Here is an 18,070-nt window from a genome sequence, read left to right on the forward strand (position 1 = left end):
ACAAACTTAACATGGTATCAGAGCTAGGCCCACACGTGATAGGCTTAAAAAAAAAGCCACACGTGCTCCACGTCACCCGTAAAGAAAAAAACACACGTGTTAGGCTCAAAGAACGCCACACGTGAGGGGGCGTGTGAGAATAGTCTCACATGGGAGAATGGGTAACTAGCAACCAAGAATATAAAGTATAGGTCCTCTCCACCCATTGCCAATTGATTTTGAGTTGGATGACCACAAACTTAACAAGAATAGTCTTTTTTTTTTTTTTTTTTTTGTTGAAACAAATTATGAGAATAGTATAGTAGAGTGTTTGTGACGCCCATCTAGATAGTGATTCTAAACTTATCATTGATTAAATTATTGTAGGTGACTAGGTTGTTGTTTGGAAACATACTTTTAATGTGATTAGACAACTAGTTAATTTACATTCAACAAACAAAATTCGTACTATTAATTGTGTTTTTGATAAAAAAAAAAAAAATGGGTTAGAGAAGAAAGGGAGGGTATGGAGTGAAGCTCGCTCTTTCTCTCTCCTCTCCAGGTCAAGTTTTGTCTTAGGTACCTAAAGAGTCAAAACATATAAATACTAGAAAAACACAACAACAGAATTTAAAAAGTAAAAAGTAGACTTGACAACACTATTTACTTTAACAGTAGAGATACTATGTCCGGGATATATCCCTGCCAAATCCCAAGGGGTATGTACGTGGTTTTTTTTTGGCCAGCGCTTTGGGGAAAGCTAAATAGTTTCCGGGGTGTGAAGACTTGGTAAAAAATTGGTCAATTTTGTTTGACAATTTTATTTAGGGAGAAAGCAAAATAGCTTCTCCACCTCAGCTCTCTCTCTCCACCTCACTTCTCTCCCTCCACCTCATCTTCTCTCTCTTCTCCGATAGGTCGCCGGCCGGAAAATTTTCCGGCCGGCGACCATGAAAAAAAAAAAATATTTCTCTCACATCTCTCTCTCTCTAAACTCCGGCGAAGGGGGTTTCATGGTCGCCGGCCGGAAATTTTCCGGAGTTTAGAGAGAGAGAGAGAGAAAAAAAAAAAAATTTCATGGTCGCCGGCCGGAAATTTTCCGACCAGCGACCTATCGGAGAAGAGAGAGAGAAGATGAGGTGGAGGGAGGTGAGGTGAGGTGGAGGGAGGTGAGGGGGAGAGTTTTTTATTTTGAGCCATATTCCCCATAAAATATGTTTCTCCGGAAACTTTTCAAAATTTTGCATATTCCCTTTAAAATTTCAAACCCCGGAAACTATTTAGCTTTCCCCAAAGCGCTGGCCTTTTTTTTTTAGATAAAATAACATCTATTGATTAAGAGTTAAGTCACATTCAGAGATGTTACAGTGAGATAGCGAGCAATTAGGAAAACAAACAGAGATGCATGTCTTTGCCTTCCTAGAGTTTACAGCCAAGTTATGAGCAAAGCTGTTAAACTGCCTATTTACAAACAAGAAAGTAATATGATCAAAAGAAGAAACTATGTTCTTAGCTTCTTTCAAAACATGTTTCGATGTCCAGTGAGATGAGTTGATATGACCATTCAAAAAGTTTGTAACATTTGTAGAGTCGCCTTCCAGGATAACTTTCTTGATTTCATGTTCCTTAGCCCATCGAACTCCATGCAAACAGGCCTTACTCTCTCCTTCGTCTACTGATCTGCTGGAGAGGAGGATTGATACTTTGACAAGTTGCTTCCCTGTATAGTCAGAAATAACAATAGCAACATATGTGAGAAGAGATTTTTTGTCCCAAGAGGCATCGTAATTGATTTTGAGGTAACCTTGGGGAGGTGGACACCATACAGTGGTAACTGGAGGTTGTTCATGCATATATGTCTTAAAATTCATTTTCTGGATATCACGGAAACTATGTATAGTTGAGACAAGATGCTCAAGATTTAGTTGTTTCTCTTTGAAGATCATGTCACATCTTTGTTTCCATAGGTGCCAAATAATTGTTGAGATTGTTTCTAGAGATGCTAATGAGTTGCGGTGATGGACATGAGAGTCTAAGTTAAGAAAAACATTAAACCATTCCACAAAAGATGTCGGAACTACTTGGAGATTCTGAGTGGATATAAATTGATGGACCATTTCTTTTCTTATCTTGCAATCCTGTATGAGGTGTATAATGGTCTCATTTGATTCCTTACAAAGAGGGCATAATGGGAGAATGTTGTTCATGTAAGTGTCCAGGAGTGTGTTGATAGGAAGAATGTTTTGAGCTAGTTTCCACAAGAATAATAAAATTTTTGGATGAATCCTTAGTTTCCACAAATGTTTCCAGATGCTTGAGATGAGTAAGACAAGGGTGATGGGGTTATGGGTCAGGTGTTTATAGAGAGTTGAGACAGATAATGTCCCATGTTGAAACAAGTTCCATTTTTGGGTATCCTCATTAGAAGTGAGAGGAATGGATAAGATTTTTGTAATGATATCTGGAGGAAATAAGAGATTGAGGAGGGGTTGATTCCATGTATGAGTAGAGGTAATGAGTTGTGACACCATTGAGTAGCCCATGTCAGATAAAGGCAAACCCAATGGTTGCATTCCCGAAATTCAAGAGCTTGTCCAGATGTTAATTTGATGGCCATCTCCCACATCCCATGAGGTGTGTTAGTCAGCTAGATCTTGATTTTTAAAGATATTCTTCCAGACCCAAGAAGCACTGGAGGGACAATTAAGTTTGGATTTTGCATTGAAATGATATTTCTCTTCCAAGAATTTAACCCAGGTTGTTTCAGTTTGTGTTCTAATCTCCTGGTTGAGTTTACTTCTGAGTGAGAGATTATCAGTATTTATATTTCGAAACCCTAAACCTCCTAATGATTTGGGTTTGCAAATGGAGTTCCAGTTTTTCAAGTAAAGTGTCATTGAATTAGTTTTTGTTCCCCACCATAAATCTCCCTGCAGGGATGTTACGGCATTTTTGATCTTGCAAGGAAGATTAAAAATGGCCATTTGGTATCTAGAGGCAACAGACAAGGAGGGCTTGATCAGTTCTCCTCTGCCTGCCTGAAAGAGTAAGTTTTTTTTCCAAATGCTCTTCTTGTGCGGTTTATCTAGAAGGGGGAGGAAATGAGTGATTTTGGATTTGGCAATGAAGATGTTGGTGCCAACCTTTAGAATTCTGGGGACTATTTTGCAGTGTTTGTTATGATCATTGGAGCTAAAGAATAGTCCACTCTTGTGAAAATTTATCATTTAACCTGAAGCTGCCCCAAAGTGATGTAGAAGATCAAGTAAGTGATGAACTGAAAGGATGTCCATCTTCAGGAATAAGAGGCAATCATCTGCAAATAGAAGATGGGAGATAATGGGAGAGGAGTTTGATAGTTTGAAGAGTTATTTCCTTTTCGGCCCCCTACTTTGTGACCAGTTTCTTTCTTGGCCCCCCTATTTTTCATAAATTCAAATTTGACCCCCTATTTTCAAGTAAATGCCATAACAATTAAGAATTTAGGAAATTTTTTTGGCTCTGAAGCGGAGCGATATTCTAGTATTGGTGGCGCCACCTTATATCTCTCCTTGATTTACGGTTATTCGGTTTAAATAGTGCAGTTACCGGGGGATTACTTGCCTTTTCCTTCGGTTATTGGCAGTTATCCGATTGATTCTCTCCTTATTTAGATATTTTCCTTTTATTTGTGAGATTAAGTCTCCTTTAATCATTCTCCTTTCTAATTATTCTCTTTCTTTCCTAAGATTTTCATCATGACTACAGTCAATCAACAATTCATACAACAATTCGAGGCCTTAACCACAGAAGAAAATCCAATACTCACGGTAGAGGAGGAACCAACTGCAGAAGTGGAAGTATTAGACAATGGTATTAACAAATCGGGTGTGGTTAAGTTCATTAGTGGTAGACGTATTGAGATTGGGATAGCAATGAATAGACTGTCGAAGATTATCAATGGGCCAAATCGTTTTGTCCTTACTGAAGTAAAAGACAACATTTTCCTTATTAAATTTTCTACGGGGACAGAATTAGATATGGCATTTGAAAGATCACCATGGGTGGTTCTTGAAGATCTCATCATTCTTAAGAAATGTGATATTAATAAAGCACCGGCAGATCATTCTTTCGACACTGCCTGGTTCTGGGTTCAGATGCATGGGATACCTTTGAATCATTTAAAATCATCTATAGTTTATCGACTTGCAGGCACAATGGGAAATTACATTCCGACTACAAAAGAAGATGCGGCGAAATGGTCTATTTATGGGAGGGTCCGAGTGGAATTCAACATATCAAATGTCTTCCCTAAGAGGGTTAACCTAAAGACGTCAAATTATCAATTAATTTCGATTGAGATCAGAGTTGAGAGACTTCCAAGATTCTGTTTTTCGTGTGGGAGAATAGGACACTCTATAAACTTCTGCCCTAAAATGGTTTTGTACGGGGACTTCCTTAAGCAGGATTTAACCGATGAGGACAGAGCCCGTGTTCTTAAGGCTATGGAACCAAAGTACCCAATTGAGTACAAAATTCCTTTCTCTAACCGATCCGTTAGAGAATTAAACTCTTTTTCAGGCATTACTTACTCGGAATTCCCTGGGATTTTGGGAAATCCCTCGGAAATAGAAGATAATATTGACGTGCCTGTTGGTTTAGATCTTAATGCTAATTTTGGAGATGTTTTGGATGATTTGATACAGGTAAAACGGTCAAGGCTATCTACCAACCACGGCCGATCAGGCAGTGGTAATTTTGCTCAAACATCGCGTGCTATTTCATCCATTGCTGATCGAGAACAAATCCAAATAACAACTCCAGAAAGTTCAGGTCAAGGGGAGGTTCGTACAAGAGGAAAACAGAAAAGATCGTTGAGGCAAATGGTGGAAGAAGTGAATAATACAACGGTTCCGGCTACCGCAAAGCCGATGGAAGAATGAGTATTCTTTCATGGAATTGTCGTGGTTTAGGGAACGTCACGACAAAAAACACTTTATATCAGTTCCTATCGGCCACTAGGCCTCTTATTGTATTTATCTCGGAAACTAAACTTAGTAATATGAATAATTTCCCTAATTTTGATTTCATAGGTTTATCTAATAAATTTCATGTCCCTTCACAAGGTCGGGGTGGGGGACTTATATTGTTATGGAATAATTGTTTAGATATTAATGTAGTCTTCTCTTCTAATAATCTAATTCATATTACTGTCGTAGGTCCATCTCGGAACCAATCGTGGAACTTATTCTGTGTGTATGGGCCGCCAAGGGTGCAAGATAGAGCCGCATTTTGGGAGGAATTATTATTACGAATATCAAATACTAATGGTCCTCTCTGTTGTATAGGGGATATGAACGCTTTGGGAAACATATCAGAAAAATTGGGAGGATCACCAAATATACCTTTTTTAGATCAATTTCAAAATTTTATTCATAATGGAGGACTAGTAGACCTCGGCTTTCATGGACCGGCTTATACCTGGACTAATAATAAATCTAGATTCCATATTACCAGAGAAAGGTTGGACCGAGCACTTTGCAATGTGGATTGGTTAATCCAATATCCGGATTCGGGTTTGTTTCATTTACCGAGGTACTCGAGTGATCATGCACCCATCTTACTCAAAATGGTGGTTGAATCAAATGTCTTCTCTAAAATTGAGAGATTTGAAGCTTTTTGGATAAAACATCCCACTTATACGGAGAACTTTCAACAAAACTGGGATAAAACTACAGGTCATTTTTATGAGAAAATATTGCAAGTTAAAAAGCTCACAAAAACATGGAGTAGACGAAGTTTTGGGATTATAAAAGATCAACTCAAGTCACTTAGAAATAGACTTCTTCATATTCAAACTTTGGATCCCACGGATCAAACCCTTCAACTTGAAAGTAACTATCAGGAACAAATTCTTTATCTAGAAGAGTTAGAAAGAAGTCAAATTGAACAAAGAGCGAAAACGAAATGGGTTCAGAATGGAGATAGAAATACTAAGGCTTTTCATGCGTCAGTTTCGCAAAGGAGACAGAAGAATCAAATTAGTCAACTCAGACTGCAATCAGGGGTAATGTCTGACAACCCTATAGACATTGCAACAGATATTACCCTATATTTTCAGAATTTGTTTAGGGAGGAGCCGGTTGGTCCTCCCCCGATAGAGATTTTAAATGCTTACAAGGTTTTATCGACTGAAGACCTGGTCAACATCTCAAGAATTCCCTCGTCTGAAGAGATTAAGGACGTTGTAATGGAAATGGGATCTCTAAAGAGTCCGGGCCCAGATGGTCTCCCCTGCATATTCTATCAGCACAATTGGGAGACAATTGGATTAGAACTTGTACATTTCATTCAGGATGCCTTCAAATCAGGTTCTATCAATCCCTCTCTGAATTTAACTACTATTGCCTTAATCCCCAAAGTTAGGAATCCGAGTATGGCCTCGGAATTCAGACCAATTTCCTTATGCAACTATATTTACAAATTCATCACTAAACTGATTGCAAATAGAATCCGACCATTTTTGGAAGAGAATATTATGTGGACACAAAATGCTTTTGTCCCAAATCGCCAAATCCTTGATAATATAGTCGTCACTAGTGAACTGCTCCATTCGATGAAAAAATCTAAAGCAAGAAATGGTGGATTTTCGCTTAAAATGGACATGGTGAAAGCCTATGACCGAGTAAATTGGTCCTTCTTGTCTAATGTTCTTAAATCGATGGGTCTCTCTGGAACTATTTTAGATCTCATTTTGTGTTGTGTTACCACAGTCAATTTCAATGTGCAAATCAATGGAGGTATTCATGGGGCATTCACTGCCTCTCGTGGCCTAAGGCAAGGGTTTCCTCTGTCACCCTACCTTTTTATTTTAACTACTCAATCTCTATCCCTACTCATCTTTCACTATGAGACTTGTTGTCTTTACAATGGATATAAATTGAATAAAAAAAGCCCCTCAATTTCACACTTACTCTTTGCAGATGATCTGATTCTTTTTGGTGAGGCTAACTTACCAAATCTTCAGGCAATCCTTATGATGATGGAAGAGTATGCTGGTTTTTCAGGACAGGCAGTAAACTTTGACAAGTCTTCCATTTTCTTTGGTGCAGGCATTCCTGCTGACATACAAAATGAATACATATTGAGATTACAGGCTCCTAGAATGACAGATAGAGCTAAGTACTTAGGATCTTTGATCATGAAGACTGGTAATAGAGTTGAAAACTACTCATGGTTAACAGAAAAGTTCAAGAAAACATTGGCAGGATGGAAGCAAGGACTAATTTCACAAGCAGGAAGGACAGTTCTAATTAAATCTGTACTAAGTTCATACTGCACTTATGCTTTTAGTTATCAATGCATTCCAAAAACAACCATCAAGAACCTAGAGAAGGAAGAAAGATGCTTTTGGTGGGGACATGATGTGGAAAATCACAAATTGCATTTCATAAGGTGGGACATATTAACTTCTCCAAAAAAACATGGTGGACTGGGTATTAGAAAGTTAGGAGAGGTCAATGAATCAATGTTAGCTAAGATGGCATGGAGAATTCTAACAAATAAAGATGCAATGTGGGTTCAAACATTAAAAGCAAAATACCTTACCAATGATGATTTTTGGGATGTACCAATCAAAAACTCCAACTCCCACTTCTGGAAATCCATGTTACATATCAGGGATGTATTAAAAGTAAATTGTTGTTGGCAAATAGGTAATGGAAAGGAGGTGAAAGTTGCTAAAGATCCCTGGTTATTGGATATGCCACACAAAAGACCTCAAATGATCAAAACTCTTCCAAATAGTATTAATACAGTATCTGATTTACTAACAGTAGGAACAAATCAGTGGAATCAAGCAATACTTAGTGAATATTTTGATCAAGAAAGTATAAATGCCATCAACAGTATATACATCCCTATCACAAATGAAGTAGATAGACTCATGTGGTGTCCAACAAAACAAGGTAATTTCTCTACTAAGTCTTATTATTCATTAATTACTTCTCCTCCTGATTTACCAGATACTATAAGAAGTTTTCCATGGAAAAAACTCTGGAACAAAAAGAATATGGATCCTAAAATTCAAGAATTTATCTGGAAACTAATTCATAATGGAGTGGCTACTTTGGACAATATCAACAGAAGAATGCAACACATTAATCCTTATTGTAAGCTCTGTAATATCCAGGAAGTAGAAAACATAACTCATTTATTTGGTAATTGCCCTATTTTCATTAACCTTATTAGTATTACTAATGATGTAGATCTGTTACAGCTAGGGTTAGATCCCATTATGAATCTACAGGATATTCTAAGTAAAGGTAATGAAGCAAATGAGGTATGGTACAAATTTACTTATCTGCTATGGATCTGGTGGAAGCATCGAAATGAGTTGCATTTTAGGGACAAACCAATCGAGTTAGAGAGGGTTTGGTTGTTGACGAAATTAGAGCTAAATCGGAACCCTAATCTTATGATTCCGACTCAAATTGAAGCTTCACAACAGCATCAAACCTGGATTCCACCATTGCATGGTGGTTACAAAGTGAACGTAGATGGAGCTTTCAGATCTGAAGGAGCTTCGGCAACAGCTGTAGTTAGGGATTCGAATGGAGAAACATGGAGAACAAGAGCAGTAACATTTCCCCCATATCGGCGCTACACAGCGAGATGAAAGCATTCGGATTAGGGTTACAAATGGTGGAGGAATTGTTATTATATGAGGCTGAGATCGAAGGCGATTCTAGGGTTATGATTACCCTATTATCTGAAGAATCACCCACTATTCCGTGGAGGATGAAACATGAAGTTGAGCTAATTAGGGCGAAAGCAAGAGAGTACAGGGTTAGCTTCAATTATTGCACGCGAAATGCCAATAATGCCCCTCATGAATTGGCATATGGACTTATAGTCCCGGGTTCACAATAATTGATTTGTTGTTAATTTTTCGTTACTTATTGTAATGAATATTGTGATTAATGGAATCAATCGTTTCAAAAAAAAAAAAAACTATCAAAAATATTATAAATATTAAGAAAAAAGAGAAAAAAATTCCGGTAGTTGTGGCATTTACTTGAAAATAGGTGAGCTGGAAATATCTCTTTTTTTTATATTTTATTTTGAAATTAGGAAGGGTAGTTATAACATTTACTTGAAAATAGAATTTATGAAAAATAGGGGGCCAAATAAGAAGCTGATCACAAAGTAGGGGGTCAAAATTCTAATTTGAAACCCTGAATATGGCAAAGTGATCGGGCTTGCTGGAGCATTTTACTCAAAACTTCCATGCAGATGATAAAGAGATACGGGGAGAGAGGATCCCCTTGCCTTAGACCTCTTGAAGGAGTGAAAGAGGGTCATGAGATACCATTGAAGAGCACAGATGTGGTTGATGTAGAGATGCATTGAGAGATTAAATTGCAGAAAGAATTTGAAAAAAACCCAATTTTCTCTCTGTATCTACACCGAATACAAACTCCGACTGAAATTCGACCAAGACATGACTCTTATTTTCCTTATTTTAAGAGCCCAAAACACAAATGTAGAGATCGAAGTAAATCCAATTTGGTGGCATTTGACCATTTGTGTACTAAACTTAACAAAATCGTAGGAAATTTGTTGTCACCATGACATAAGATTGACGTACCAAAGAACACAAAATAGAACGTGTGTGAAGTAGACAAAGAATAGTGCTCCCTAAGAACATCACGTGCTAACACGAGTCACACGTGTGTGGAGACCACAACAATGAGAGGTAATTATTTGAAACTTGAAAAAAGGAAACAAATATAAGAAAAATACAAAGCTAAAGGAGTGGCTACTAAAAGTTGACCACATGGACCCATTGATTTATGTAATTAAAATGTCAAACGAATCTTATTTAGGTCAACACGAAAAACTACTACAACAAGTCAACCCAAATATTTGAAGAAATGTAAAGTTCATTGGCCAAACATGTGCACACTTGATGGAGTGTTTCTTTACCATTCTATGGGTATCTAACTTTACTTATCTCTAGCTTTATAGATGTTAATATTTCTTGTAAACATTATAAATTTGGTGTATAAGTTTGGTGATTTTCGTATATCAATAACACTATTGAGTGTTTCATACTGTGTTTTCACTTGAGCGAATGAGTTTGTTCATGCATGTACCCAATAAAACAGAATTATTAATTTTATAGTATTTTTTGTTTTAACAAAAGTTCTTTTGAGAATAGATTTTATGTAGGCATCTTCCCTTTCTTGCTCGCTTACCTCAAAGAAATGGTGCAAAAGAAAGCTATATTTTCCGCCATAGTAAATATGTAATTAAAGTGAGAACAAATTAAGAGAAACTAGTTAGTGGAAATTAACAAATTTAATTGAGGGACCACTCTCCTCTTTAAAAGTTAGGTATTTTCAAACTTTAAGTAAGATTAAAATAATAGTTGAATTACTTGTTTAGTCAACTAAATAAATATCCATAGTGCAATCAAATCATTGGGGAAGATAAAAGAACTAAACTCTTAATATCACTATACTAAGAAATAAGAAAATTGACAGAAGATAAGATCGTATCTATCTTAACAAATGAGGTTTTTTGATTAACTAGTTAACTAGGAGTGTAGTAAATGACCAAAAGTCTAAACATGTTATGTTATTATCTTAATGACTAGTTAATTAACTTTTTTAAAATTGTTTTTGCATACTTCACCAACTCCCCCAAAATTTAATTGCTCCAAAAATGCCTCCTTTTAGGTTTAGGGTTTTGGTTCAATAGTAGGTCATGACATCTCTCATCTTTTGCTTGACTATTTGAAAGAATGATAAGTCAATTCTATTTCTCAAATGGCATTGAGAAAATTTTCACATGATTTTTTGTAGTGGAGGTTGACATATATTGATAACTAATTGACCCATGACCATAAAACATTCCTTTGGGTCCCTCTTCTTGCCACCTTCCCTTTAAAGTACTACTACTACATGTTTTAGAAAGATATGTCACTCTTTGTCTTCTTGTATGTACTCTTGAGAAAACTTCATAATTTTCTTTCAATAATTTTAACTTTTTAATCATTTTTTAACAGCTCAATTTTTTGTTTACTTACTTTAGTTGAGATCTACGTCGCTTTGAGTGAATTCATGTATATACAGATGAATATCCCAGTTGGTGATCTGTCTCAATACAAGTTGAGAGGTTACAAAATTAATCCACCCTTATTATCTAGCACTTTCGATCAATCACTATCACTTTACTTGGTTTTGCAAATATGTTATGAAAATCCTTCTGACCATATCGACAAAAGGGTTGACTTTTGGAAATGTAGTATGGACTATAAGAGTACTTTTTTTTATTGGTTTCATGATGGGAATAAAGATAGGCTGACTCTGAATTTTTTCTGTATCTCCTTTCTAAATGTTCATCATCCAAGTTATATAAACTTGTTACTTTCAACAAAAAAACAAATTATATGAACATGTTACTGAATCGGTTAGTTCTGTTAGGAAAAATAACCTAATTAACTTGTTCAGGAATATGAATATAACCGACGCGAATGTAAAAGCAGAGACACCAAGATTATTTTACGTGGCAAAAACCCCTCCAAGATAGAAGGTAAAAAATCAGGGGACCTAGTTCAGAAATCTTCCACTATAATTAAATAATGGGTTACACAATTCTTCACCAAACCTATGGTGGATAAACCAATTGTTCAAGATGTGTGGAAACACTCTTGGATAACAATTTTTCCCTAAACAAATAGGGAATTTACCAATTCTTCCCTAAACAAATAGAGGATTAACCGACTCTTCAAGATGTGTAGAATCACTCTTGAATAACAACTCTTCACCAAAACTATGGTGGATAAACTGAACAAAGAAACAAAGAAATAGAAATCTCTTACTCCTTAGGATTCAAACAAATCCTAGATTACCAAAGGTCGAAGAAGATAACAACAGACTAAATTGCTTCACAAGATTAATAATCTTCTTTTCTTCAAACCAATATTCTTCTCTTTCAATATCTCTTGAAAGAACCACTCCAGAAATCTCTCTTACTCTGACTTCTCTTTGTTCTGGAAGTTGTTTCATCTCTCTTATCTCTCTCTCTAACCTGAGAAGATATATCTGAGAGGATTCTCTTGTAACTCTCCCAACTGGGAGCTCCCAATTGGGAGGATACTTCTGACTTGAAAGTATGAATAATTTCATCCCTTTCATTCCCTATTTATAATGACAAATAAGGAGGTTTACCAATAAAGGAAATCCTATTCCAACTAGGATTCTTTTTCATATAAGGAGGGACCCCAACACATGAGATTTTCACCTCATACGACTCCTCGTTCAACTCTTTCGAAGTCATTGGATCCCTTTCCTCGTTCGAGAATCTCCTCCCTTCTTCCACTCCGTCCTGAAGAGTAACTAGAACCAATTCAGTCATGTTTTCCTGTTCCAATTGAACACTTTCTATTTTGATTATTCTTAAAGGAGAAGATTATTCTTTTTACCAAACATATGCGGATCCAATCACAATCTTATAATACGAACAAGAGATCTTTCTCAATCAACCCCTTTGCCCCTCATTCTTCGAGAATCAGAAAGATCCTTTTCGAGTTTGAATTTGTTCATTTGGAATCTGGGTTCTCCTACTTATTTATCACTTAAGCCTCATCTTGTCTATGTATCTTTGTTTCATTTAAGATCCTTTTTCCATCTAAAAAACTTCACTACAAGTAATGGGAAATTTCGGAATAACAAAAGTTAGTCCAACTATTTCCTTAGAATTTATTCTCTTTTAATCATCTAACTCACTCGTACTAATGTTCAAACGGTATGAAGCCCTCAAAGAAAAACGAAAATCAAATGTTTCTATGCATTTTGTGTCTATTTATTTAGAACTATTGTAGTATAAATAAAACTAGGGTATAGCCCGTCCCCAAGGCACGGACAAATTTTGTTGAGCATTTCACGTAGTTACACTTGTCGCATATGAGATTTTTTATCTTATTCTTGTCTTACTTTAATGAGCTGTAAAATAAAAACATTAAAATTATAACAAAACGTAAAACAAAAATCACATAAACAAATAAAATGGAGAATGTGTTTGATATCAAATAAGAACCAAAAGGGGTAAGTTCATGTATCATGTAACAACAAAATTAAATATTGAATATATATGTTTTGCAGTGCAGTGCAGTTGCACATGCAAAAAACAAAGACCAAAACAAATAAAATCAAGCTGTAATTTGATGAAAGAAATAGATTGCAAAGAGGAATTTTTGTTATTCAAAGTGTTAAATCACCTCGTTACATGAAAATCGAATAGTTTAGTTGATGTTTATGTGATAACACTAAATAGAGCAACTAATCTGATATTGACCATTAACATTGATCATTCATTTACCTTCGAATAAAAGATATCTGATTCTTTAACATCTGATTGCCTTAACGGAAGCTAACTCTAAAGATTAAAATTTTCTTGTAATCGACACATGCCATGTGTTTGCATATTTGGACCTTCACTAACACACGCGATAAACCCATAATCGCTCCTTCCCCGAGCTTAAGTTGTGTACTAATAAATTCACCAAGGATGCAAGAATTGAAATGTTGTCTACTGTGGAGATGAAAAGCACCAAAAGATGAATCCAACTGATCACTTCCCGTTAGAAATTTGACCTTTCAACGTATACTTAAAATAAGTTATTTACCTCTCTCTTTAGATGTTATACAGAACTAACGAATAACACTAAAAAATCTGGAGCTCCATCTGTGCAAAGAGTGATGTGCAAATATGAGTCCAAAGTTTCAATGCCAGCATATTCATAAAAGTGAGACTTCTTGTCTTCCAGACATGCATTTACTCATTCTGAGCTGAAAAGATAGTTATAAGTAGTGGATAATAATTAAGAAATCTATGAATAATGTCTAATTTTTAAATTTATGTTGTAAAGATGAAGAGAACAAAGAATTAATCGGATCCGACAAAATTATCATTACTAATAAGGGTTTCATAGCTTCGAAAGGAAATATCTTCTACCATATAAGAATTTACTTGATGTGATGCAGGGGCACCCGGCGTGGAGACTATTTCCATGACCGAACCCGGTCATGGACCAACCGGCCAGAGAGAGTAGATTTAAGGAGTCCTTATTTTAGTATGATTATTAGATAAATTAGGTTTAGGAAATTATGCTATTTTAATATTTCCAATAATTGGAAAGGTCCAGATTTGAGTCTAGTTATTTAGGCAGTTGCAGTATTTTAATTATTTAGGAAGTCTAATTCAAGTCTATCTAGGAAAGTCCAGAATCCTATAAAAGGATATCTAGTTTGTCTATTATTCTCAGATTGAAGAGAAAACCCCTTTGAAGTTTAATAAAGTTTAGTATTTTCGAGTTATTTCATCTTTATTTTATCGTTCTTGTTAAGTTTATTCGTCTTCTTTAATTCCGCTGCGTTTCTACATCATGTGGTATTCAGAGCCACCAAAGTTTTGGGCTAATGATTCTGGAATTTTTTTTCCAGATCAATTAAATCAGTTTCAATCGTATTCTATTCCTCGACAAGATTATAATCAATCAGATTATACTCATCAAGGGATAACGAATCGATGCTTATGCGCATCATGTTCGTATGCATATCGAGATTCATACTATTATCATTGGAATCCGGGAGAAGTCGTACGAGAAAATTCATCACAACCTCCATCTTTTTATTATCCCACCACAACCGAAACACCACCACCTCCGTACTCTAATTATACACTACAACCTTCTCCTTATCAATATCAACCTACGCCACCACTACCGGTATGTTATACACCATCACCGCCATCTTATTACTACCCAACACCAGAATCACCACCACCACCACCTCCGTACCCTTATTATTCACCACTTTCGCACACTTGCCACTCACCACAACCACCAACATTAACACTTTGGCAGCAACCTACCTCGTTGTTCGAAGAAAAAATTATTCATGATAAAAAGAAAGAGGATGATTCGTTGAAGGTGGATTCGATAAAAATATCCAATGAACAAGCTCTCAAATCGTTTGACACTTTGGACAAACTATTCTCTTCTAATACACCACAATCTCTTCAATTACAAACGATTATTCTTCGAGATATGGGTTATGATACTGTCGTACAAGAGGATAATTCCATTGAAGAAGAAGAAGATGAAGGCAAAGAAGATTACAAAGAGTGTGAAAAAGATGAATCTTTCTCCGAAGTAGAAGAAGAAAAAGTCGAAGATAAAGGAAGAAAAGACGAGGTTGGTTCTAAACGAGAAACTGTAACAAAGCTCCTCGTTTCGTTTTGCGAAGAGGAGTTCAATTTTGATAAATCATCTTCTAAAATACTTCAAAAACAGCAACAGCAACGCCTCCAGCAACAGCAACAGCAACAGCTCCAGCAACAGCAACAACAACAGCAACAGCAATAGCAACAGCAACAGCAACAGCAACAGCAACAGCAACGGCAACAACAAACCCAACAGCAACAGCGACAGCGACAGCAACAACACTACAATCATCACCCGTATTCATCACCTCTCATACCTAACACCACGATCTTCCCACCCACTCAACTTTACCAAGCTCCCACGATAACCACCCTAGTTCAACCAAACCGTTCCCAACCCACCTACTACCGACCCATCGAAACTCCACCCCATTACACACCGGAATACCCAGACCCTCTTAGGCCTTACTCGTTTTCCCAATCATCAAAGCTAACTACCCCATCTCGTTTGTTGAGTGACACGGATACGGTGTTAGATAACACGTCTCAAAACGTTATGAATTCTTTGAAAAACATTGATGATGTTGGTGAATCCCAAAACTCCTCTTTCATCCCTAGTCCAGTTGCTTTCAATCACGATGATAACTTACAATCCGAAGAACAAAAGTTATTGACCATCGATGAAAGTGTTTCTGCTGAGTTTTCTCATGGAATTGATTCTGCTCTTTTTATTGGTGTATTTGATCGTGATTATGTTCGTCCGATTTCTTTTTGTGATGATTCTCAAGGACATTCATACTTTTCTTACCTACATCAAATTAAACATAAAGCAGCTCCTCAGACCAAGATGAAAGGTGAGGCCATGCAAAATATATCAAGACGTACGGTTTCCTCAAATTATACGGTGGTTTGCACTTTTTTTGGCTCTTCTCGTGAGGATACCACTGCCGACGTTCTCTTTGATATTTTCGAAGGCTTAGTTGAGTACTTTACAGTATTACAAGTGAATACTCATAACAGTACTCAGATTGTTGCGAGTTCTAATAATTTTCATACTTTTACTTGGGAACCTTGTGATTCGTTTGTTTTTCTTTCTCTACACTTTCATTCTTCGTATGATGGTCCAAACGTCGTTACGAGTATTCCATTTATTATTGATAGAAGAGAGGCAAGAACCGTGATGGATTGGAAGATGAATTTCAAGGTTAAAGTTTTCATAGCGCACAATATAGCATTTGCAGTCTTCTTCATCAAACTACAAGATGATGGAAGATGTCGGAATTTATTGGATGTTCACTCACTACTGTCGATTTTGCGTAAATCTTCGCATTACGGGTTTCAGTTTGTCGTTGGTGACTTGGTCCCTTTCTCTATCCATCGGATTTCACACGCCGTTCGTGCAAAGTGGGAATTACGAATCGCCCTGACAGAGTTCATCGTATGTGGGTGTATCGATTTGTTTTCTTCGGCAATTCGGTTCGGGACGAACCTCGTGGGAGAAGGGGAAGCTGATGCAGGGGCACCCGGCGTGGAGACTATTTCCATGACCGAACCCGGTCATGGACCAACCGGCCAGAGAGAGTAGATTTAAGGAGTCCTTATTTTAGTATGATTATTAGATAAATTAGGTTTAGGAAATTATGCTATTTTAATATTTCCAATAATTGGAAAGGTCCAGATTTGAGTCTAGTTATTTAGGCAGTTGCAGTATTTTAATTATTTAGGAAGTCTAATTCAAGTCTATCTAGGAAAGTCCATGATCCTATAAAAGGATATCTAGTTTGTCTATTATTCTCAGATTGAAGAGAAAACCCCTTTGAAGTTTAATAAAGTTTAGTATTTTCGAGTTATTTCATCTTTATTTTATCGTTCTTGTTTAGTTTATTCGTCTTCTTTAATTCCGCTGCGTTTCTACATCATGATGGGTGACTGGTAAAGTAGACCAAAATTTCATAACTTTTGTAGTTTATATAGAATTCATGGGATAAATACACCGTGATTAAAAAAGGTCATAAGTGCACACCTTACGGATGCTAGGGAGATTAACATACCAAGAGAGGATGTGGTTTGATCGCATGTTTTTGAGAAATCAACTTTTGGAATCGACCAAGATTTCTTCTCCTATCAAAATTTGGGAGGTCACGCTTGACAACCTCTTATTGAAATTATTGAACGGTTCAAAATGGGATGAGATGTTTCAATTGTGTTCAACATTAGACAATTACATCCGGCAAAATATGGTGCAATTATCCATTAAATTGGTAACGGGTGAGGAAAGAAAGAGTTTTTCCCGAGAGAAAGAGTTGAGTCATTACCTAAAGAAGAGTCAAAACCCAATGTGTAGTTATTGGAGCCCCATACTACTATTAGCGCCTAATCTAAAGACAAAATTGAAAGACACATTAATTTGCAATTGGGGCACCAAAAGCAATTACACGGGTCGCCTTTAGAACTTCTCAAAAAGTACAAATAGAGAATATATTGTTGCCTTATGGCGATCCTTATTTGATTAATGAGGAAAGATTTTCAACAAAAAAGAAAATTAATGAGGAAGGATTAATTAGGGATAATCTCTGTGATCTATTGGGGATTGGGGATGATTGAATCTGGATCGTTGCTAGATAATATACATAATTAAATAAGGATGTTTGTCCCAGACAGCGTTTTCCCTTCTGTTTTATATAATAATAATAATAATAATAATAATAATAATAATAATAATAATAATAATAATAATTTATTATATTAAAACAACTCAGTCGGTTATTCAGGAGATAAGTGTGGCCGTCCAATTTATTATAGAGATTTGGTTGGGAACACATCCGACGAATGATATAAAATTCTCTCTTTGTAATTTGAATCAAAACAAAAGGTTATTAAA

General features: G+C 36.3%; 1 protein-coding gene across 1 annotated transcript; it reads right to left on the reverse strand.

Moving 5' to 3' along the window:
* Positions 1–1,307: 1,307 nt before the first annotated feature.
* LOC147555750 (uncharacterized) lies at positions 1,308–2,096 on the reverse strand. The gene has a single exon (XM_086658525.1). The coding sequence runs from the start codon at positions 2,094–2,096 to the stop codon at positions 1,308–1,310; it is 789 nt and encodes a 262-aa protein (XP_086514651.1).
* Between the last annotated feature and the right edge of the window lie 15,974 nt (positions 2,097–18,070).

This window comes from Eschscholzia californica, unplaced genomic scaffold (assembly GCF_041429995.1).
Source record: "Eschscholzia californica isolate CP2 unplaced genomic scaffold, dmEscCali1.0.p SCAF_2, whole genome shotgun sequence".
NCBI lineage: Eukaryota > Viridiplantae > Streptophyta > Magnoliopsida > Ranunculales > Papaveraceae > Eschscholzia > Eschscholzia californica.